The sequence below is a fragment of the Sciurus vulgaris genome (genome assembly GCF_902686455.1).
Source record: "Sciurus vulgaris genome assembly, chromosome: 8".
Classification (NCBI taxonomy): Eukaryota; Metazoa; Chordata; class Mammalia; order Rodentia; family Sciuridae; genus Sciurus; species Sciurus vulgaris.
The window spans coordinates 117482728-117504931 of NC_136468.1; the positions used below are offsets into that span (position 1 = coordinate 117482728).

A 22204-nucleotide genomic window follows, 5' to 3' on the forward strand; every position below is an offset into this window, starting at 1 on the left:
TTGGGAATGCGAGGTCTCCCAAGGGTATTCAGAGCACCTATTCCGACCTACCAGTAGCAAGGAAGGAGAAGAGCCTCAATTAAGGTGGAAGGGATTTAGTGGAGCTGAGGAGGGAAGAAAGCGGGGTTGGGAAAAACCTCCCCAACCCCATTTCTGCTGGCTCGGAGACGAGGCGTCGGCCCTCAGCAAGGGAGGTGCTCCCGGGATGCTGAGCGCTTCATTCTGTCTCCGGGGCTCTGGCAGTGTGGTCCCAGCCCCGCCGCACCCCCGGGCCTACAAGTCGGCGCGGTCAGAAGCCTCCTCTGGGGGCTTAGCCGGCGCCCACAGGTACTCGGGGGGCACTTGCGCATCCGGCGCCGCCTTGCGGTAAAACCCGAGTTCCTGCACCAGTGCGTTGATTTCCTCACGGGTCATTTCGCTGAGTGGGATGCGCTGGGAAGAAGAAGGGGAGGGATCAGCATGCCGAGCCCCGCCTCTCGCTCCGCCCCCACCCGCCACCCAAGTTCTCACCTCTAGTTCCTCATAGCGGCGGCCCAGCAGTACCAACTCAGGGTCGGCTCCAGGGAGGTGTTTCATCACCAGGTTGTGGCTGAAAGGAGTGTTAAGGGGAGTAGTGATGGACAGAAGGTGCTTGGGCTCCGGAGCCAGCACTGCCGCATTTACTGAGCGCTCATTCTGTGCCCAGATAGGATCCCCATTTACACGCAAGGAAATTAGGGTTCACAAAAGTAAAGGGTCTTTCTCTCCACTAGTCTATCTCTCTTGCCTACCCAACTTGAAGACCACTTTAGAATCCTCTTGGCAGTCAGTACCAATCAATTCTGCTTGTCCAATGAAAACTATATAACATCTCTAACTATGAAGTAAAAGGAGATTCTCCCAGGTGTCCTTCCCTTCCCCAGAATAAAAGGATACTAGAATGGAATGTCCTGGGTGACGAATGCCTTCACCTGGGGACGAACCAGAGTATCAGAGAACATGTTCCGATCTGCTCCCAATCATTTAGATCATGTCGCCCACTCCCCAAGAGGCTCAAGCAATACAGAGCCAGAGACCCCTTCTTTCAAACTCACCTCCTTTAGGCGGTTCAGCTGTCATCCTCCACAGGTCTAGAGGGGGATACAATGGGATAGATCAGAAGTGCCTCATATTTTACCCCAAACACCCCCCCCAAGACCATTCCATCCTCATCCTTGTATTGGGTTGGACTGAGTTATCCCTAGTAGAGCATTTCCCATGGTATGAAGGTATGAAGGAGGTGAAGGTCCCTTGTGGGCAGGAGGAACTCCACAGGTGGAGAAATTCAGACCTAGAGAAACTAAGGAAACAGGTGCAGGCCCAGACATCCACAGGGGTTTTGCCAGCCCTGGGGCTCTTGCCTGAACACCCTATTCATCATTAATTCCCAATGCCCCTGGAGATGGACAAGATAGCCCTGCTCCTTTCAGGAAGTTGAGACCAGGGCCTAGTCTTTTGCCCCTGAAACTTCAAGATAGAAGAAGACCAGAAGGAAACAACTCAGAACTGCTCTGGGGGCCCCCACTAGAGGCACCTGACATCTGGTTCCTACTCTACCCCTTGCAGAGTCGGGGGACCTTGCTAGCCACCTATGGCCCAGCTCCACAGACCATTTGTTAGATTCGCTAACTCTATGCATTCCCTGAGGGAAGGCCATTTCCCATCAGGACCACCCATTCCAGCTTCCTTCATCCTACCCATTTTTGTCAGACAGAAAACTAAGACTCAGAGAGAAGCTTTGGTGGTCCAAATCACACTGTGAGACAGACTGTGCTGGGGAATTTTCTGAAGTTGAAGGGGACTGCTGTATAGTAAGTATTGATAATGGAGTTGCCAGCCCCCTTCCCTGGCTCCTGAATAGTGCAGGAAGGTGCCCAGAAAGCCATTCCTCCACAGGAGAAGGAAGAGAGATTCTCTGGAGCACCAAGCCCTAGAACAGGAATGGGGGAGGAATTCCGGGAATAAGTGGAGTGATAGGGGGATGGGAAGTTGGGCTCCCAGAAGCAGACTTAGGAGAGTCTCAGATCAGGAAAGAGTTAGGGACTGGGCCAGTTTGTCCAGGGATTTGCTGTCCAGTCAGAAGGGGAGCAAGGCAAGGGTCTGGGGTGCCAGGATGGAAGGTAGGTGCTGGGCATCCTGGGGCTGGGGAGGGGGAGAGATTGTCCTGGCGCCACTCGGGGGGGAAGGAGTACGTACGGTCGGGGGTCAGGGTGTTCCTGGAGCCTGAGCGAACAGTAGTTTCAAGGCTGTGGGCTTGCAGGGTGGGGGTGCTGTGGTACCGGGGCAGGGGGCCTGTGGTGTCGGGGCTGGGGGCCGGCTCACTCACCTCTACCCGGGCCCGGGCCAGGCCGCGTAGACGGTTCCAATCCGGCCGGTAGGTGGTGGCGGCAGTAGTTGGGGCCACAAGCGCCGCAAGAAGTAGCAGCACCGGCGGCGATAGCAGCAGGAAGCTCATCGGTACCCAGCAAATGATCCGTAGGCTGGAGGCCAACCACCCAGCCGCAGCGCCACGTCTGGGCCCGCAGGCTGGCGGGGTCTCGGACAGAGGCCCCGCCCCGCCCTACCAGAGACGACGCCCCCAGCAGTAGGTCTCCACCCCTGACTCGCTCGGGTGCCTCCCACTAGCTCCTGGCTCGGTCCTGGCTCTTCTCTGACGCCCGAATCTTCCCTTGCCGAATCCTGAGAATGTCGACACTCCTTTTGCCGAATGAGTGTGGATGCTCCCGCATGCTGCGGCCAGACAGCGCCACCTCACGCCAGCAGAGGGTGCAGACGGAACGCGGACAGACTCGGGTTTCTGGGTCACATCCTCGAATTTAACATAGGGTCACAGAAACCTGGGGAATCCTTGTTTGTGCATTTAATTCTTTGAATGAAATTTCGATCAAGGCTTCGATTGCCCAGAGCACATATTGTAATAATAGGAAATATTAACTACCTTGCGGGGGTTGGGAGAATAAAAGGGTTAATAGACTTAAAGCTGATTAGAACAGGATCTGGGCAGTGCTGGCTTTCCTTATCTGTTCATTCCTTACCTCGTCCTTACCAAGCCCCATAAAATTCATTTTGCAGTTTAGGAAACGGCTCAAAAAGGTGAATTAGAGTATTTTGTGGATCTGAGATTTGAACCCAAAACATCTCTGTGCTTATCTCGCCAAAGATGACTAGATCAGAGTGCTATTTACTCTCGTCATGCCTTCAGCAAACACGGCAAGTATAGTCAGCCCTTTGTCACAACTGTGGATTCAACCAACCTCAAGTTGAAAATATTTGGAGGGACTGGGGTTGTGACTCAGTGGTAGAGCGCTTGACTGACACGTGTGAGACACTGGGTTCCATCCTCAGCACTACATAAAAACTAATAAATAAAATAAATGTACTGTGTCCATCTACAATTTCAAAACTTTTCAAAAATATTTGGAAGTAAAAATTGCATCTGTACTGAATACATACAGATTTTTTTCTTGTTATTTCAACCAATGCAATATTAACAACTAAACATAATGTTTACATTGTATTAGGCATTATGATTTATGGAGTCAGGCATGGTGCATGCCTGTAATCTCTGAGGTAGAAAGATCTCACATTTGAAACCAGCCTGGGTAATTTACAGAGACCCTGTATCAAACTAAACAGAGCTAGGAATATACGGCCACTGCTGTCAGTAGTAGAGTGCTTGTCTAGCATGTGCAAGACCCCGAGTTCAATCACTAGTATTGCACAAATAAAGTATACAGGAGGTTGTGCACAGGTTATATGTAAAGGCTACACCAACTTTATATAAGGGACTTGAATATCCTCGGATTTCAGATTTTAGTATGGAGGAGCCCTGGAACCAATCCCCTGCAGATATTGTGGGATCACTGTGCATTTTTCCACTGAATCTAGAGACTCCTTCTCAATCTTGAGCCAAAGCTGCATTATGATCTTCATGGATTGTAGGAATTTTTGACTTCCTGGGCTTCCTCCATTAAAAAAAAAAAAAAAAATACATATTACTGCAGGGGTGGTGGTGCACATCTGTAAACCCAATGTCTGGGGAGGCTGAAGCAGAAGTTGCCAGCCAACCTCAATAACTTAGTAAGGCCCTCAGCAACTTAGCAAAACCTGTCTCAAAAATAAGTAATTAGCTAGGTATGGTGGCACATGCCTTTAAACCATGGGCTGAGGCAGGAGGAAATCAAGTGCAAGGCTAGTCTCAGCAACTTAACGAGACCTTGTCTCAAAATAAAAAATAAAAAGGATTGGGAATGTGGTTCAGTGGTTAAATGCCCCTGGGTTCAGACCATGGTACAAGATAATAATAATAATAATACATATTTAAAATTGGATTTTACAACTGCCTTGATAAAAAAAGATGAATAGAATCTAGGCTAGATTCATTTTATTTTTGTTGCTGTTGTTGTTGTGTGTTTTCCTTTCCATTTTAAAAGAAAATAGTGGCACACTTCTGTAATCCAAGCAGCTGAGGAGGCTGAGGCAAGAGGATCTCAGGTTCAAAGTCAGCCTCAGCAATTTAGTGAGGCTCTAAGCAACTCAGTGAGTCCCTGTCTCTAAATAAAATATATTTTTAAAAAGGACTGGACGGCTGTAGCTCAGTGGCAGAGCGCTTGCCTAGCATATGTGAGGCACTAGGTTCAAACCTTAGCAACACATAAAAATAAACAAATAAAATAAAGGCATTCTGTTCATCTACAACTACAATTTTTTTTTCGGTGCTAGGGATTGAACCCAGGGCCTTGTGCTTGCAAGGCCAGCACTCTACCAACTGAGCTATATCCCCAGCCCCTACAATTCTTTTTTTAAAGGGCTGAGAATGTGGCTCAGTGTTTAAGTGTCCCTGGGTCTAATCCCCAGTGCCCCCCCAAAAAAAAGGAAAAAAGAAAAGAAATTAAAACATTTTCATGGACCCCCTAAAAGTATTGTGGGCCTTAGACTCTGAGCCTACTGTGCCTGTGGATAAGTCACATCTGCACTGAGCCCTTTTGCTCACACCCTGCCACTTCCCCTTCACTGACATGATTGTAAAGATTAAAAAATAATAGGCTTGGAGCTGTTGTTTAATATCTGTTTTTTATAAATGCATGAGGACATTGACAATATGATTGGGGTAGACTATCTCTAACTCTCTATTCATGGCCATGGAAGTATTAACTCATCCAAACTTCCTGAAAGGCAATTTGATTCAGTAAATCATAGCCCTACAAACACACAATAGCTAAACTCTGGAACCAACCTAGAGGCCCTTCAACAGATGAACGGATAAAGAAAATGTGGTACATATACACAATGGAATATTACTCACCCTTTAAAAAGAATGAAATTATGGCATTTGGAGGTAAATGAATGGAACTAGAGAATATCATACTAAGGGAAATAAGCCAATCCCAAAAAACCAAAGACTGAATGTTTTCTCTGATAAGCAGATGCTGATTCATAGTGGGGTGGAGGGGTAGGGAAGAATGAAGGAACTTTGGATTATGCAGAGGGGAGTAAGGAGAGGGGTGTGGTGGTGGGGATGAGAAGGACAGTAGAATGAGACAGGCATTATTACCCTATAAACATGTATGATTACATTACTGGTGTGACTCAGTACCATTTACAGCCAGAAGAATGAGAAGTTATGTTCCATTTGTGTATAATGTGTCAAAATGCATTCTACTGTCATGTATAACCAATTAGAAGAAATTTTTTAAAATTGAAAAAAAAAAAAAAAAAAAAAAAAACTCTACAAATAGTTGTTTGACCCTGTAATTCCACTGCTCAGAATTTGCCCCAAGGTAATAATCAGAGAAGGGACCAATTGTTAGGTCAAGGTTTTTTATCAGATGTAACCTAAGCATGTCACAGCAGAGGATGAGTTAAGTAAATATGGTAACTTTATACAATGGAAAACCATGCAGTTGTTTAAAATGATGTATCATAGTGTTGAATTACATGGAGAATGTTCATAGTTATGGTATTAAGTAACAAAAGCAAAAAAGTTTGGAAACAGCAACATAGTAATATCAGTTACTGGCTTAAACAATATCAAACTGGCTTACACAATAAAGGGACTCTTTTGGGCTCAAATGATTTTTAAAAGTCCAATAACAGGGGAACTTCAAGTAAGATTTGATCCAATTGATGAGTCACCAAGACCTATTTTTTTCTCCAATCTACTTTCCATACTGCCCACTTACCCTTATGCCAGTGATCTGCATGGTGTCAATATTGGCTGACAGCAATAACCAGAGCCACAATCTTCTTCATTCACATCTAAGGAAGGGAGGGCATCTATTTTGATAATCTCCTTAGGAAATAAAACAAGCTTGTTTTCCCAAAACATCAGCAAAATTCTCCTTATATCTGACTAGTCTCTCCATGAGCCAAACATATGTCATGAGAATTGCTCATTGGTTTAACCAATTGAGACCCATTATTTTAAAAAATATATTTAATTGTAGATGGACATAATAACTTTATTTTTTTTAATGTGGTGCTGAAGACCCAACCCAGTACCTTACACATGCTAGGCAAACACTCTACCACTGAGCCACAACCGCAGCCCTTGAGACCCATTCTTAAAGATCAATCATATTCTAGTTCCTGTTAAGAAGATAGACTGCAATGAATGTTGTGATGGCAACACAGCCACCAACAAATTTTATAAACTATGTATATATAAATACATATGCCTAGACAAAATCCAGATGGAACAATTCAAAAAGTGAAAATGATCATCTCTTGCTGGATAAAATCATAGGTGAATTTTTTCCCCTTTATACTTTTTCCAGTATTTTCTATAGTAAGTGTGTACTACTTAAACATAAATGGTAAACTCTTATAAAAACAATGGAACATATTCCACTGGTTCCCTCTACTCTACTTCTACTCCAACCCCAAATTACCCCAGCAAGGGCCCCAGAGTAAAGTCAGAGGCCCCACAGAGCCTGTGGTTTTGTTGCTGACAGAGCCAAACCCCAGTGCCCCGGTGGGCCCTTGTTGTTCATTGGACAGATGCCACCAAACCACTCTCATTGCATTAACCTGGACTCTGTGGCTTGAAGGGGCCACAGTTTGGGCTGCTGAGGGTTGACCAGCCAGCCAGTGGAATGAGCAGTGGAGACAGTAGCCACAATAGTACCAGGAACATTCTGGCAATCAGCAGAATAGGAGGCCTACATCTCCCAGGAACGATCTCTGCTCGTAATCCATGCCCCTTATGTGGCAGCATGTAATCTAGGTCAGTAACCTTCCTTAAGTGGGGCCAGGATTGAGGATTAGTTTGTGATGGGGTCAGGTTCAAATAGTGTGTCACTTAGATTAAGAATGGGCATAGGGCTGGTGGTGGTGGCACACCTGCAATTCCAGAGACTCCAGAAGCTGAGGAAGAAGGATCTCAAGTTCCAGGCCAGCCTTGGCAACTTAGCAAGACCTCATCTCAAAATAAAAATAAAAAGGGATGAGGATGTAACTCAGTGGTAGAGCACCTTGGGGCCAGTCTCCTGTACCTTGGAGGGGGTAGATTTAGAATTGAGTCTGGGCTAGAGTTAGAGCTTAGTTAGTGATTGGGCTTAGTCTTCAGTCTGTGACCTGGATCAAATTTAGGACTCAAAGTTTGACTAAGTTTAGGGCTCAAACTTTGACCAAATTCAGGGCATACAGCCTGAGGTCAGGGCTCAATGTATGACCATGGGATTCAAAGTTTGCAGGACCCAGGGTTGAAATTCAGTCTGAGAGATCAGGGTTCAGTCAACAATTAAATTTGGGGCTCAGTTTGTGAACCAGATCAGGGTTTAAGCGTCCATCAGAGTCAGGGTTCAGTCGAAAACAAGGTTTATTCTGGACTAGGGTTAGAATTCAGTCTGTAATTAGGACTCAGTCTTAGGCTAGGATCAGGGTTCAGTCTGGATCCAGAATCAAGGTCTCAAATTGGGATTGGCCTTTTGTCGAGCTTGGATAAGGCTCAGTATTTGACTAGAGTCAGGGTTTATTCTAAGGTAATGGTCAGAACTTAGTCTAAAGCTGAAGCAGAGGCTCAGTCTTGACATGAGATCAGGGATCAGTCAATACCAAGATTAGGGCTCAAGTTAGATGTGGGTTCAGGGTCATGACCAGAGCTTACTGTGACTCTATGTTCTGTTCTGAGCGCCAGTAAAGATGCTTCTGGAAACATGGGAGCAGGGCAGTTCAGTCTGCAAGAACTGAGAACCCCCAGGTAAACTTAGCACAATCTAGTCCCTGCAGTAAGCTTTCCCTTGCTTGCTGAGGACGCGCGTCCTAGAGCCTTCTAACCTACATGGCTCTGCTGCTCAAGATCCCCTCGCACCGGAATAAAAATAGCCACTCACTTCAGAGCAGCTGACAGCGGGTGTCGGGCTGCCTGGGAGGAGGGGGAGCTAAGGAGAGGGCGGAGAGATGCCTGAGCTCAGCCCCAGCTGTGTGACCTTGGGAAAGTCACTCCTTCTCAAACCCATTTCCTGAGTGGCAGAACGGGGGGTGAGGATGACACCTTCCTCAGAGGGTGGGAACAAGGGGGCAGTGATATAACATATAACATATGGCACTTGTTACCAGTAAGGAAACTTGGAGTGAAGTCTTGGGAGAAGAAATGCTCCTTTCTTCCCTGTTCACCTCATCCTCTCTGATGCTTACCTCTGCTACCTTCCCACAATACCCTGTACCATCCTCTATGCCTTTCCAGACATTTCTCCATAGTGGCCACAGTGTGACCTCCTTCAGGATTGGCCTGGGTGAGGGTGACCAAAGGAAGAAAGGAAGGACAGACCTTTCTCTACCATTGCCATCCTCAAGTGCCCACAGAAGGAGTCAAAGGAGGACGAAGAGGAGGGAAAAGGAATTTTTACTTCTCTCTTTCCCCTGCTCATGGTGTGTTTAGTCTGAGCCAAAAGGCTGGAAAGGGCACATATCCAAATTTTGCTTCCTCTCACAGCCAGAACCTTCTACACCCCATCACTTTGCATCTGCTATTCTCTCTGCTTCCTAGGGCATTTGTCCTCTTCAATTTGGCATCGTGGACTTTCTTCTAAGCAGGGGTTCAATCGTCATCTCTTCTGCAGGGCAGAATTATCCACTACCTCTCTAGTAGTGCTCCATTCTCTACTGGGTTTCAATTTCTTCCTTTGTCAAATATGGGTCTTATGGCCATTCTCTCAGGGTGACTGTGGAGAGTAACTGGGATAACTGTCAACCACCAGTCTTTCCCTCCTATCACTCACCAAAACAGCCTAAAGGGAAGCACTAAGAGTTTCCAGAAAGGGACTGGACAAGCTGTACCTTCTGCCTTGGTACACCACCCCACCCGGTAGAATGAAGGGAAAGGAGGGAGCCAGGAGGAGCCTCCAGAGACAACCGTCTCCAGGGGGGCGGTTCTCCCTGGCAGCTGCCCCCGGCCTGCCACCCTGAGCCCCAGAGCCTGTTATCAACCTCCTGAGTCATCATACCAGGAGTTCAAATATAGCTCCTACTCGCTCCCTTCTCAGCTGGGGTCCATCCTCCACCACTCCCTTCCTGTTCCCTTTCCCCTTCCTCCAAGGAATACAACCACTCCAGGACTCAGTTTCAGCATCTACTAAATGGGTGGGCTGGAGTAGATGATGATGATGATGATGATAATGATAACTATAGAGCTTTTACTGAGGGCTTGCTTATGCCTGGCTCCATGCTAAACACTCTGTACGCATTATTTGGTTTAATCTTCACAGCAAACTTTGGAGGCATCTAGTGTTTTTATCTCCCTTACACAAGTCAGGAATCTCAGTGACCTCACCAGGTAAGTCAGCAACAAGGCCAGAAACAAAGTCCCCTGCCAGAACTGAGCTCAGGGAGGGGAAATGACGAGAAATCCTGGGTTGTTGTCCTGGCACAGAGATGCTCTCTGTGTGATCATTTGCATGACATTTGCCTATCTTCCAAAGGGCATTGGGGTCCTGTCCTAATCCTAGAACTGGTCCAAGGGACCTGAATCTTTCCCCCATCCCTTCCAGAATTGCATTAGAAGCTGGTATTCTTGGGGGCCTCAATTTGTCACTTGTGTAACAGGAGTCAGAGGACTGGGCACGGTGAGTTCCAATTTTATTTCCCTTATAATGACCACCTCCATGTCCTCTCTCATATCCTCCTTCACTGCCACCCCTACCTTCACCTCCAACTCCATCACCACCTCTTCCATCATCACAGCATCCCACCATCTCTTTTGCCCCATCTCTCCTCTGTTTATCCCCAATGCCACTCTCCCTTCATTCCATGGCCATCACCATAATCTGTACCTTTGTTATCACCTCCACCCCTGCTTTTTTCAACACCTCCACTATCTCCACCACCACCTTTACCAAACCATCTTCACCTCACCTTTGCCATCACTATCACTTCCACCTCGTTCACCACCATCACTGACAATTTCTCACTTCCGTTGTTATAATTATGTACATCATCACATCCATCATCACAGTCACCTCCACCATTACCACTGTTATCTCTGCCATTGCTGTCCACAGATCTTTCTACTACAGCACCTTAATATGGTCTGTCTTTGCCTTTTCAAATTTCAGCCTCATAAAGATGCAGAATAGACCTAGAGGCAGCCAAGCAGAGGTGGGAGAGTAAAGGAGAATGAGGCATTTGTCCACATGACCTTCACGTAGGGGACTGCACAGGCCCATGAAAATGTAGAGGTGACTGTCAACCAACTGGAAGCTCTGAGGACAGAACTCTGAACATTTTATGCCTGAACTGAGTGGGCTCACTTCTCTCCAAGCAATCCAGTAATTCTGAAGAAAGTGGTATTTCAGGGACTGCTAAGCAAATAGAAGAGGGAGCGAAGAAGAGACAGAATCAGACCACAGGCATCCCTGGACAAATCTGATCCTCATCACTTATTCACTCTTCTAATTCATTTATTCTGTTGGGGACCAGGCCTTGTGCAGGGTGCTGGCCATTGAAGCTCTAAAACCTCTTTTAAACCCTCCTTCCCCAACTCCTAGACCCTTCATTCCAGTTCCCATCCCCTATATACCCCATTTGGCTTGAAATGGTCTTGGGTTACTGAGTTTCCTCACTGAAACTCAGGAGACCTTCCTAGTTTACTGGGTGACCTTGATCAAGTTCCCTCCTAAACCACACCCAGTGAGTACTGGAGAGAGGAAAGCTGAGGAGCCAGGCTAGGACAGGACTGGATGTAGGGACAGCTGCGGGCAGCGAGGTGTTTGCAGAAGAGGAGGGGCTGGTGCTGAGGTTGAGATGGGAAAGGACTCCAGTGGCTGGAGCCGAAGTGTCTAGTTCTGGAATGGGAAGAATGGAGCCAGGCGGGAGGGAGTATAGAGGGGGGCAGGCACCAAGGCCTGAAAATGGGGCAAGGGTGGGGGCCAAGGCAAGGCCTGGGCTGACAGGGAGGTAGGAAGGTTACAAGATCAGGGCAGGGACTCAGGTGTCTCTGAGGCCCTGGAGAGGTTGTTTTGACCTCTGAACCACCTGTCCTTGTCTTACCTGCAGGTGTGTCAATGCCCCTCCCTAGAGAAGGTCTGGACAGGCCTATTAACAGGAGGGTGGGGGCAAACAGAATGCCTCCTCCTGGGTTCCAGTTGGGACTTGGGCCAGGGTGATAGGCACTCTCTGACCCCCATGGTCCTTCCAGCCTCAGCAGCCAAATTGAAGTTTTCCCAGGGGGTAGCCTCCTTGCCAGGGCCACCTCTAGGCTAGAAAGTAGGTGCCTGTGCCTTTAAATTCTCAGCAGGTTGAAACGGCTGATGACATCACTGGTTCCCGGGAGCGGAGGAGCTGGAGCCAGAGCCCGAGGGAGCCCAGGGCTGCTGGGGGCTGCAGACATGGAGGGCCAGAGCTGCAGTGGTAGCGGGAGACCAGGGACTGGGACCCGATTGGGCCCCTTACCTGGGCCACATCGGGTTTCTCAAACTGGGGGACCCTCCAAGGTAAGACCCCCAAAACCTAGCCCCCCATTCTGATACCTGGTCTCACACCCCCAACACTGCAGTCACCCTGGAACCCCTGATAAGGGGCTGGCACTCTCATGTGCCCACCAAGCACAAACTGGGCAAAGAGGTCACCCTGGGGGCTGAGGGTCAGTGACAGAATGCCCAGAAAGAGATGGAGTTAGCCATTTCCAGGAGTCCCCCAAAGAGCCTAGACTGGGTGTCAGGGGACCCAGTTGTTCTCTAGCTTTGCTGTGTGACCTTGGGCAAGTTGCTTGTCTTCTCTGAGCTAATGCAAAATGAAGAGGCTTGTCTCTGAAGACTAAAACTGTGACATCTGGGATGTCTAAGTTGTTAGTATTGGAGGTGGTGTGGGGGGATACACAGTGGGACATTTGGAGCCAAGGAGGATGCCCAAAATGCAGCCTCAAAGAGCTTGAGTTTGGGAAGGAAGGTGGAGGCAGAGTTTCAGGTTCTCTGAACTGAGAAGGACATGGGACAGAGACAGAACTGCATCTCTAGAGGCAGGGATGGGGCCACCCTGGGGCCAGTGTAAACCTTCTTCTGTCCTCCCTGGCAAAGGACGCTTTATCCTGTCTTCTGGAGACAGGAGACATCATAAACAGGATGGATGGGAAAGGGAAAGCGGATCCTTGCAGCACTCTACTACTGTCCCCTACCTGCCCGACAAAGTGATCTGTCCTCACAGGTCAGGAGAGGGTGAAGAGGGTAGGAGGGTACAACCTGTCCATGTAGAGGTGTGACATCAGGATCAACTTCCTCTGAATGGTACAACCACACTTGGTGAGGGTAGTTTAATTCTACAACACTCAATGGGATTTTAACAAACATTGGACTCATAAACGTAGGAAATAGGAGACCAAAACTCCTCAGAATCTGATGAGGTCCAGGACCTTCACCTAGTCCTTTTGCTGGGTGAAGGAAACCGAGCCCTGAGCAAAAGGTGCTTGCCTAAATTCACAAAGAGCTGGGCTGGGAATCTACAGGACTAGTCTCCGTCCTCAGTTCTTGCCCTATGTGAGGAGCTTCAGTAATGGATGACATAGGGAGGAATGGGACCAGGGAGTTTGGGATGTTTTGTTGTGATGGTGAGGGGAGGACCTGAGGGTTTCTTGCCACCAGGGAGAAGAGGAGAAGTATTTAACAGCCTGGATTCAGTGTGGGCAGACCCGGAGTGTCAGGTCATTTGCCCTTGGCCAGGAAGTTGCAAGGACTGCAGTGGGAGTTTCCCAAGGAAAGTGTTCAGGGTAGGCAGAGTGGGTTCCAGCCAGGAAGAACAGGAGAATCCTCAGATTCAGGCTCATACTCTACTTTATTCATGTCAGGTCTCAGTTTCTCCATCTGTGAAAGGAATTTTAGACTTCAAGGAGGAAAAAGAGCTTTATGTTCTATCTCCTCCAAGAGAGATACTGAAACCAGGCATGGTGGTGCACAACTATGATCCCAGCAGTTTGGGAGGCTGAAGCAGGAGGATCCTGAATTCAAAGCCAGCCTCAGCAACTTAGTGAGGCCCTAAGCAACTTAGCAGGACCCTGCCTCAAAATAAAAAATTTAAAAGGGCTGGAAATGTGGCTCAGTGGTACCCTGGGTTCAATCCCTGGTACCACCCCTCCCCCCCCCAAAAAAAAAAAAAAAACAAAAAAAAAAACAAGAGAAAGAGAGAGCGAGAGAAGCTGGCCTGCATCTAATGGATTAGAGTGAGATAGTTGGAGGAACTTCCTTGGGAAGATGTGCCTTTCTGAGCTAGATGGAGTCTGCTGCAATCTATATGGAAGCTGAGGCTCAATCCCCTATTAGGGTCACTCTGAGTCATTGTTTTGTCCTCTATAAGGTGGACTCAAGTTTTCAGCTCCCACCAAAGAAGAATACAGCCCCAGTACCCACAGAACCAAGGCTGGCTCTAGCACCTGTAGGGCCACAAGCAGCTATGTCACCTTCCTCAGAGGGGCCAAGGCTGGCTCTGGCATCTCCCCGACCCGTCCTGGCTCCACTGTCTCGTCCTGGAGGACAGAAAAGAGTTCCTTCACATCACAGCTCTAGTGTGGCTCCAACATCTGTGGGCCAGCTGGTGGTGTCTGCCTCAGCTGGACCAAAGCCTCCCCCAGCAACCTCAGGTTCAGTACTGACTCCAGCATCCCTGGGGCAACTGGTGATGTCTGCCTCAGCTGTGCCAAGGCCTACCCCATCTACCCTGCCTCCAATTTCCAGAGACCAGAAGCAGCTGTCCCCCACCTCTGTGGGACCCAAGCCAGCACTAGCAGCCTCAGGCTTAAGCCTGGCCCTGGCTTCTCAGGAGCAGCCCCTCCAGCCCCACTCCAGTCCTTCCCCAGTGCCCAGTCCAGTTTTATCACCCTCTCAGGAGCAGACCCTGGCTCCACCAGCCGGGGTCTCAGGCCCAGCTTCTGTGGGATGGACTCCAGTTAGACAGAAGGATGCTCCAGCCCCAAGACCTCTCCCCACTTCTGAACGGCCTCTTCAGCCTCCAGCTCAGGCATCTGGTCCTACAGGCTCCCCATCCTTGATCCAAACCTCCTCCCAAGATCCCCGGTTTTCCTCCTCCTTCCGAGCCCGGCCTGAGGCCCCCCGCAACAGCCCCGAGGATCCTGTCCTGCCACGGCCACCCCAAACCCTGCCTTTGGATGTGGGCCAGGGCCCTCCAGAGCCTGGCACTCGCTCTCCTGGACTTTTGTCCCCTACCTTCCGGCCAGGGAACTCCTCAGGTCAGACTGTGCCCCCACCTCTCCCCAAGCCACCTCGATCTCCCAGCCGTTCCCCCAGTCGGTCTCCCAACCACTCTTCCGGTGTCACCCCAGCCCCTGAGGTGGCACTTTCCAGGCCTGGCACCCAGAGTACAGGGCCTGGCACTCCTAGTGCAGGGCTTGGCACCCAGGGTACAGGACCTGGCAGGTGCCCAAGCCCTAATCTTCAGAACAAAGAAGCCCCAACCCCAGTCACCATATCTTCTACATCCACCTCGTCGTCCTCCTCTTGGTCAGCTCAGCCTACCTGCAAGAGCGACCCTGGATTCCGGTGAGGGGGCCCTCTCCCACGAAAGATTACTGGGCCTTGAGCTTGGAGACTAACCATTCTTCCAGGGTGATGCTTTACTCTGACTCAGTGTGCTTCCCTTAGGATTTGTCCCTGGGAGGGGTGTTGGGCCCACTCTGGGACCCTTAAAAGACAGTATCCTTTCCTAAGTTTATATCACCAGGGAGATTCTGGTAGGAGGGATTATGGGCCCACTGTGGGTTCTTCTAAGGTATTATACCCACACCTGCCTCCCTGGAGAAAGCCCTGTGGGAGGGCAGGGGGAGATGTGTAAGTGGTGCCCAATAATAACCTGTCCTATGCCCCTATCCCCAGGATCACTGTGGTCACATGGAATGTGGGCACCGCCATGCCCCCAGATGATGTCACATCTCTCCTCCACCTGGGCGGTGGCAATGACAGTGACGGTGCAGACATGATCGCCATAGGGTGAGGGGCAAGGTTCATAGACCCCTTTCTTAACTCCTCAGGCCTCCTAGACCCTCAACCATGACAGGGGTTTCCAAACTGACAGTTGCCCCACCCCTATCTCCCCAGATTGCAGGAAGTGAACTCCATGATCAACAAACGGCTCAAAGATGCTCTCTTCACTGACCAGTGGAGTGAGCTCTTCATGGACGCCCTGGGGCCCTTCAACTTCGTGCTGGTAATGCCTCCCTCACCCTTTGGAAAAGCTTCTGGATTCCTGGCCCATCAGGATAGATCCTGACTCATGTGGGGACTGCTGGGCTTCTGTTGTCGGTCACAAGATAGGGACAAGGCACTGTGTCTTAATCCTCAATCGCAGTGCCTCCAACTTCTCCCTGCAGGTGAGTACAGTGAGGATGCAAGGCGTTATCCTTCTGCTGTTTGCCAAGTACTACCACCTGCCCTTTCTGCGGGATGTGCAGACTGATTGCACTCGCACTGGCCTGGGTGGCTACTGGGTGAGCATGGGAGAGGGCCTGAGGGGAATGGCACCAAAGGTAGCCCTAGATTAGTCCTCTGGCCATCATGCATCTGCAAGGTCCCCACGCTGCACCCCCTTACCCAGAGGCCTGCCCCTCGCGGAGCAATGCCAACACCTTCCCTCTTCCTCTAGACCCCGCCCCTATTCTTCACCCACCCTGTCCCAAAGTTTTGCGTCTTTCCCTAGGACCCATCCTTGTTCAATCCTCATCCACGCTCATCCTCTCCCATGCCGCCCTCCCAGTGTCTCACTTCCTTGCCTAGGCTCCGTCCATGACCACCCAACCCGGCCTCCCTAGGGTAACAAAGGTGGTGTAAGCGTGCGACTGGCGGCCTTCGGGCACATGCTCTGCTTCCTGAATTGCCACTTGCCCGCACACATGGACAAGGCGGAACAGCGGAAGGACAACTTTCAAACTATCCTTAGCCTCCAGCAATTCCAGGGACCTGGTGCCCACGGCATACTGGATCACGAGTATGGGTCAAGGCGTGGCCAAATGGAGCTTGGAGGCAGCCAGGGTGGGGGTGGGAATCTGGAGGCTAGTGACATTGTGTGGAGTACCCGCTGGGTGGGGCTTGTAGAGAGAGGCCTATTGGGGTGAGTGACTTGTGGGCACTCGAAGGCAGATAGCAGTTTGATGGAGAGGGGTGGAGCTTTGCTGAGGGGCCTTGCGGGACTGAGGGTTGGAACCTAATTTCCTCTAGACCCACCTCCATACTTCCTTTTGCTCCTTGATGAGCTGAAGGCTCTGCCAACTCACTCACTGGCATCTCCAGAGGCTCCAGTGCTGTTGGGTTGAATGGGGGCCCAGAAGGATCTGGGTTGAACCCTTCCACCCCACTGATCCACTGACACCCCCCTCCACCCACGAACAGCCTCGTATTCTGGTTTGGGGACCTGAATTTCCGCATTGAGAGCTACGACCTGCACTTTGTCAAGTTTGCCATCGACAGTGACCAGCTTCATCAGCTGTGGGAGAAGGATCAGGTGAGGAATCCTAACCCCCATCCCAAATCCCCAAGTACACAGAGCATATTCCTGGGACACACCTGTACCTTAGGTTATGGTCCTTGCCCTCATCCCCACTCCTGGGTGCTGGAAGGTTCCAAGCTGTTGTCCAGTTCTGCCCTTCTGGACCTCCACAGCTCAACATGGCCAAGAACACCTGGCCCATCTTGAAGGGCTTCCAGGAGGGGCCCCTTAACTTCGCTCCCACCTTCAAGTTTGATGTGGGTACCAACAAATACGATACCAGGTGAGCACTGAAATGGGATGAAGATGTGGTAGATTGTGGGAAGAGGGGCATGAGGCAAGGCTGGAGGTTATGGCACAGCTCCCTGAAACTCAGGCTACCTCTGCCCACTGCAGTGCTAAGAAGCGGAAACCAGCCTGGACAGATCGTATCCTGTGGAAGGTCAAGACTCCAGGGGGAGGTCCCAGCCCCTCAGGAAGGGAAAGCCATCGACTCCAGGTGACCCAGCATAGCTACCGCAGCCACATGGAATACACAGTCAGTGACCACAAGCCTGTGGCTGCCCAGTTTGTCCTGCAGGTGAGTCCTATCTTCATCTTCCCCTCATAACAACCTCTGACCCAGTTCGGCTTCCCGTTGCCCACCAGTAACCCCTTGCATCTTCCTGTAGCAGCATCTATTTATATTCTAACAGAAGGGATTGAATTATAATCTCCATTTTCAAATCAGGAGGCTGAGACTCAGAGGTAGTATCACTTCACCAGGGTTACATAGCTAAGTAAGAAGAGTTAGAATTTGAACCCAAATCAGTTGATTGCAGAATGCATGCCTTTTCTACTAAACTTGGACTGACTCCCTTCTTCCAAGAAAGACTTAGGGTAACATGCTAAAATTCACATGTATAATGAGACCAGCAAAATCAAAATGTTTTACTCAAACTCCCATTCATTATTTATTATTTACCATCTTATTATATGCCAGACATTATGATAGTAAGGTAGTGATGGAGAAGGGGAATAGAAATATAAAAAATAAAGAGCCAAACTCACAGTAGTTACTAGAGTTTAGTACAGTCTTCTGTTTCATGGGTCCACTTCCACAGATTCAACCAACTGCAGATTGAAAATATTCAGAAAAAAAATTGTGTCCTACCAGCATAGTGGTACATTACTGTTACCCCATTTACTCAGGGTGCTGAGACAAGGGGATTACAAGTTTGAGGTCAGCCTGGGCAACTTAGTGAGACTTTGTCTCAAAAAGAAAAAAAAAAAAAAAGGTGGGGGGTAGAGTGGAGTATCTCAGTGGTAGAGTGCTTGCCTAGCATCTGTAAGGTTCCAGGTTCAATCCTCAGGCGCTCTCTCTCTCTCTCTCTCTCTCTCTCTCTCTCTCTCTCTCTCTCTCTCTCTCAGGCGCTCTCTCTCTCTCTCTCTCTCTCTCTCTCTCTCTCTCTCTCTCTCTCTCTCTCTCTCCTCAGGCTCGCTCTCTCTCTCTCTCTCTCACACACACACACACACACACACAAAGATTTTAAAAATTTCGTCTGTACCGAACATATATAGACTTTTTCTCTTGTTATTTTTCCCTCAATAATATAGTATAACAACTCTTTACATAGCATTTGCATTGGTAGGTATTATAAGTAATCAGAGATGATTTTAAATAAACAGGAGGATGTGCAAGGTTATATCCACATTACTATACCATTTTATATAAGGGATTTAAACATCCTTGGATGTTGGTATCCACCAGGGGTCCTGGAACCAATTTCTTGCAAATATTGAGGGATGATTATATTGTTTTTAGGCATGAGGTTCCTGGTTGCCAAAGTGAAAAGAGAAAATCCAGCAGGGTGTAATGGCATACAACTGACCTATAATCCCAGCTACTTGGGAGACTGAGGCAGGTTTGAGGCAAAGCTCAAATTTGAGACCAGGCTCAGCAATTTAGTAGGACCCTGTCTCAGAATTTTTTTAAAAAAATGAAGTAAAAACTGGAGATGTAGGTCAGTCATAGAGAGCTCCTAGTTTCAGTCTTCAGAACTGCAAAACACAACACAAAACAAACAAAAATTGGGAGGGAGGGAAGAATTCTAGAATGTCAGAACCAGATCTGAAAAACCATGTAGTCCAACTCTCTCTTTTTCTGTGGGAGAATCTGAGGTTCCTAACAGACCCCAAGTTACACAAAGAAAGGCTCACTGGCAGAAGTGGAGCAGCCTAAATCCTATCTTCCCAACTCTGAAACCCTACACTGAGTTCTCTCTCTGGTCTGATAAAAAGAAACCCTGCAGGTCAGAAAATGTTTTTTCCTGGTAACTTTGCCCTGTAGTCAGTAAGTGGGACACTGGCCAATGTCTCCAGCAGGGAGTGGAAATGTGCCCATGCCTGGCCTCCCAAGACCTATGGTAAAGGACTTGAACTTGAGGTTTAACCCCCTCAGTCAGGAACCTCACCTTGAGAATCACTTCTTTTGGAGAGCTAGAGGATAAAGCTCATGGTAGAAAGCTTGCTTTGCATGTGCAAGACCCTGGGTTTTATTCCTAGCACCACACACACACACACAATTGCTCCTTTTGGCACCCTACTCTGTCCTTCCTGTCTTTTCCAAGATTATCTTCCTCAAAAAATGTTACCTGATGAATACCTACTACCTGTCAGGCCCGGAGTAAGGTACTTTACATGTGTCATCCTTTTAAATGCCTTGTTAGACCCTGAAATGTCCAAATTCTCCTCCCTGTATTACCCAAGGCAATTCCAGGATAGGGCTTAGCTGGAGTTTTGACCTTGCAAGGATATGGAGGCCATTTCCACCAGACCTTTTGTTAGAAACCCAGAAACAGGGAGGGAATGTGCCAGTTTCTTCTGGAACAGCTTGACTCAGAAACTGAGGGAAGGAAACATGAAACCACATCAACAGGGGAGCAGACAAAGGCCTGAAGCTGGCACCACCTGAGCACTTCCCCTAGGGACACTGGTAGAGCCAATACCCTGGCTGTCTGCCACCCCAGCTATCCCACCTATTTGGGTGACCCCCCCTAACTTCCGTCAGCCAGGTGGATCCTGAGAGAAGGATACTCATGATCATAATTTGTCTTTGTGGACTGACAACAAGGCAATTGTTTTAGTGTCTGTTCTTGCCTGCTCAGGAGTATTCAGCTTATCCCAGAATACCCGGTGCAGCAGAGAACTTGTCTCCCTTGATAGCATGTAGGCAAATCACTTATCGAACACTTACTGTTATACTGGAAAGTTTATAGGATGTTTTACAAATGGTATTTCAATGAATCTGTAGAATCAACCCCCAAGTGTTAAATAAGAGCCTCTAGTTTATAGACAAGGGTCCTGGCATTCAGAGAGGCTGAAGAACCTGTGCATTGCATAAAGTGCCAATTGCAGAACCAGGATCAAACCTCGAGTCTGCTAGCCTCAAAGCTATGTTCCACTCACTCTCTGAGGCAGCAATGGATAGAAGGAATTCTGGGCTAGGAGGAAGAAAAAGCTTGATGTTTATCCTAGACCTGTTCCCCTTCAGTTCCCAGTCTATGAAATGGCCTCATATGCCTTTGTCTCTGCTGATTTGTGCTGACTCCTGAGTGTATGGAATGCTAGAGGGCTTCCCTTGATGTTGCTCCCTACCCCTGCCTTGCCTGGGCAGTTTGCCTTCAGGGATGACATACCATTGGTGCGTCTGGAGGTAGCAGATGAGTGGGTGCGGCCGGAGCAAGCTGTAGTAAAGTATCGCATGGAAACAGTGTTCGCCCGCAGCTCCTGGGACTGGATAGGCTTGTACCGGGTAAGTAGGGCAAGGGTGGTTGGTGTATTAGGGGAGAAAGGGCCCTGGTGGAACAACTGATATGTCCAGAGTTTGGTGCTATTCCCAGAGTCTGCTGGGATTGGGTATTAGAGGTCACAGTCTTGATTCTTCTTGTCCCAGGTGGGGTTCCGCCACTGCAAGGACTATGTGGCTTATGTCTGGGCCAAACATGAAGATGTGGATGGGAGTATCTACCAGGTACTTAAAAGGAGAGGGAGAGTAGGGAGAAGTCCCCATTGCTCTGGAGACCTCAAGACTCAACTTGAGGCAGCCCCCTTGTTCCCAACTTGGGCTTATACCCCTGGGCCCACCAGGTGACATTCAGTGAGGAATCGCTGCCAAAAGGCCATGGAGACTTCATCCTGGGCTATTATAGCCACAACCACAGCATCCTCATTGGCGTCACTGAACCCTTCCAGGTAAGTAAGACCAGATTGTAGGGTCAAGGGATGCCAAGAGACCCTGTTCAAATGCCACAGCCTCCACATTCTGCTCCATGACCTCAGACCAGTAGCCCAACTCCCTAGATCTGCCAATGGGAGGAATGGAGTGGTTTCAAGGGGCTGCCGTGGGCAGATTGGGGAGTTGGGTGCTCCAGTAACCGGCATTCCCCCCAGATCTCGCTGCCTACCTCGGAGTCAGCCAGCAGCAGCACAGACAGTTCAAGCACAAGCTCAGAGGGTGAGGATGACAGCACTCTGGAGCTGCTTGCACCCAAGTCCCGCAGCCCCAGTCCTGGAAAATCCAAGCGACACCGCAGCCGCAGTCCAGGCCTGGCCCGTTTCCCCGGTCTTGCCCTCCGGCCCTCATCCCGTGAACGCCGTGGTGCCAGCCGTAGCCCATCACCCCAGAGCCGCCGGCTGCCCCTGGTGGCCCCTGATAGGGGCAATAGTAGCAGCAGCTGGGAAAGTAGTGAGGAGGGGCCTTCCAGGCTTCCTGGCCCCTGGGCCTTCCCACCAGCTGTGCCTCAAAGCCTGGGCCTGCTGCCAGCCTTGCGCCTGGAGACTGTAGACCCTGGTGGTGGTGGTGGCTCTTGGGGACCTGATCGGGAGACCTCTGACCCTGACAGCCTATCTCCCAGTCCCCAGGGCTGGCAGGGACTAGAGGAAGGGGGCCTTGGGCCCTGAGGATGTGGTGGGCAGATGGGCCCAGGTGGCCCCACTCTGCTTCAATCTTCCACAAACCTGCCTGCCTCTCTTCTGCTGCTGCTCCAGCTATATCTGTACCTGCCACTCTGTCCTGGCCAGGGGTGGCCAACTAGGGTCCCCCCAAACTCAGTCCTGGCACTTCAACTGTGATAATCAGCAAAGCCCCGCCTGGACCCCCACCTGGGATGGTGGGGGAGCACTGGCAGAATTCCCAATCCTGGAGGTCATCCATTAGGAATTAAATTCTCCAGCTTCACTCCTGGCTGTTTCCGAACTTCTTAGCAGTCTGGGGATGGGGGTAGTT

General features: G+C 49.5%; 2 protein-coding genes across 2 annotated transcripts; one reads left to right on the forward strand and one right to left on the reverse strand.

Annotated features, from left to right (window-relative positions):
• Nucleotides 1-79: 79 nt before the first annotated feature.
• Nucleotides 80-3268, reverse strand: SELENOM (selenoprotein M). The gene is made up of 5 exons (XM_079151009.1): nucleotides 2345-3268; nucleotides 1074-1109; nucleotides 916-950; nucleotides 511-589; nucleotides 80-432 (listed from the first exon to the last, which is right to left on the reverse strand). Exons 1-5 carry the CDS (start codon nucleotides 2471-2473, stop codon nucleotides 274-276), a joined length of 438 nt encoding a protein of 145 aa, XP_079007135.1. The 5' UTR covers nucleotides 2474-3268; the 3' UTR covers nucleotides 80-273.
• An 8560-nt stretch (nucleotides 3269-11828) lies between these two features.
• Nucleotides 11829-22144, forward strand: INPP5J (inositol polyphosphate-5-phosphatase J). Its single transcript, XM_079151005.1, has 13 exons — nucleotides 11829-11948; nucleotides 13801-14999; nucleotides 15333-15446; nucleotides 15555-15663; nucleotides 15827-15943; nucleotides 16265-16440; nucleotides 16842-16953; nucleotides 17112-17221; nucleotides 17335-17518; nucleotides 20594-20731; nucleotides 20873-20950; nucleotides 21067-21171; nucleotides 21370-22144. Exons 1-13 carry the CDS (start codon nucleotides 11844-11846, stop codon nucleotides 21877-21879), a joined length of 3057 nt encoding a protein of 1018 aa, XP_079007131.1. The 5' UTR covers nucleotides 11829-11843; the 3' UTR covers nucleotides 21880-22144.
• Nucleotides 22145-22204: the final 60 nt, after the last annotated feature.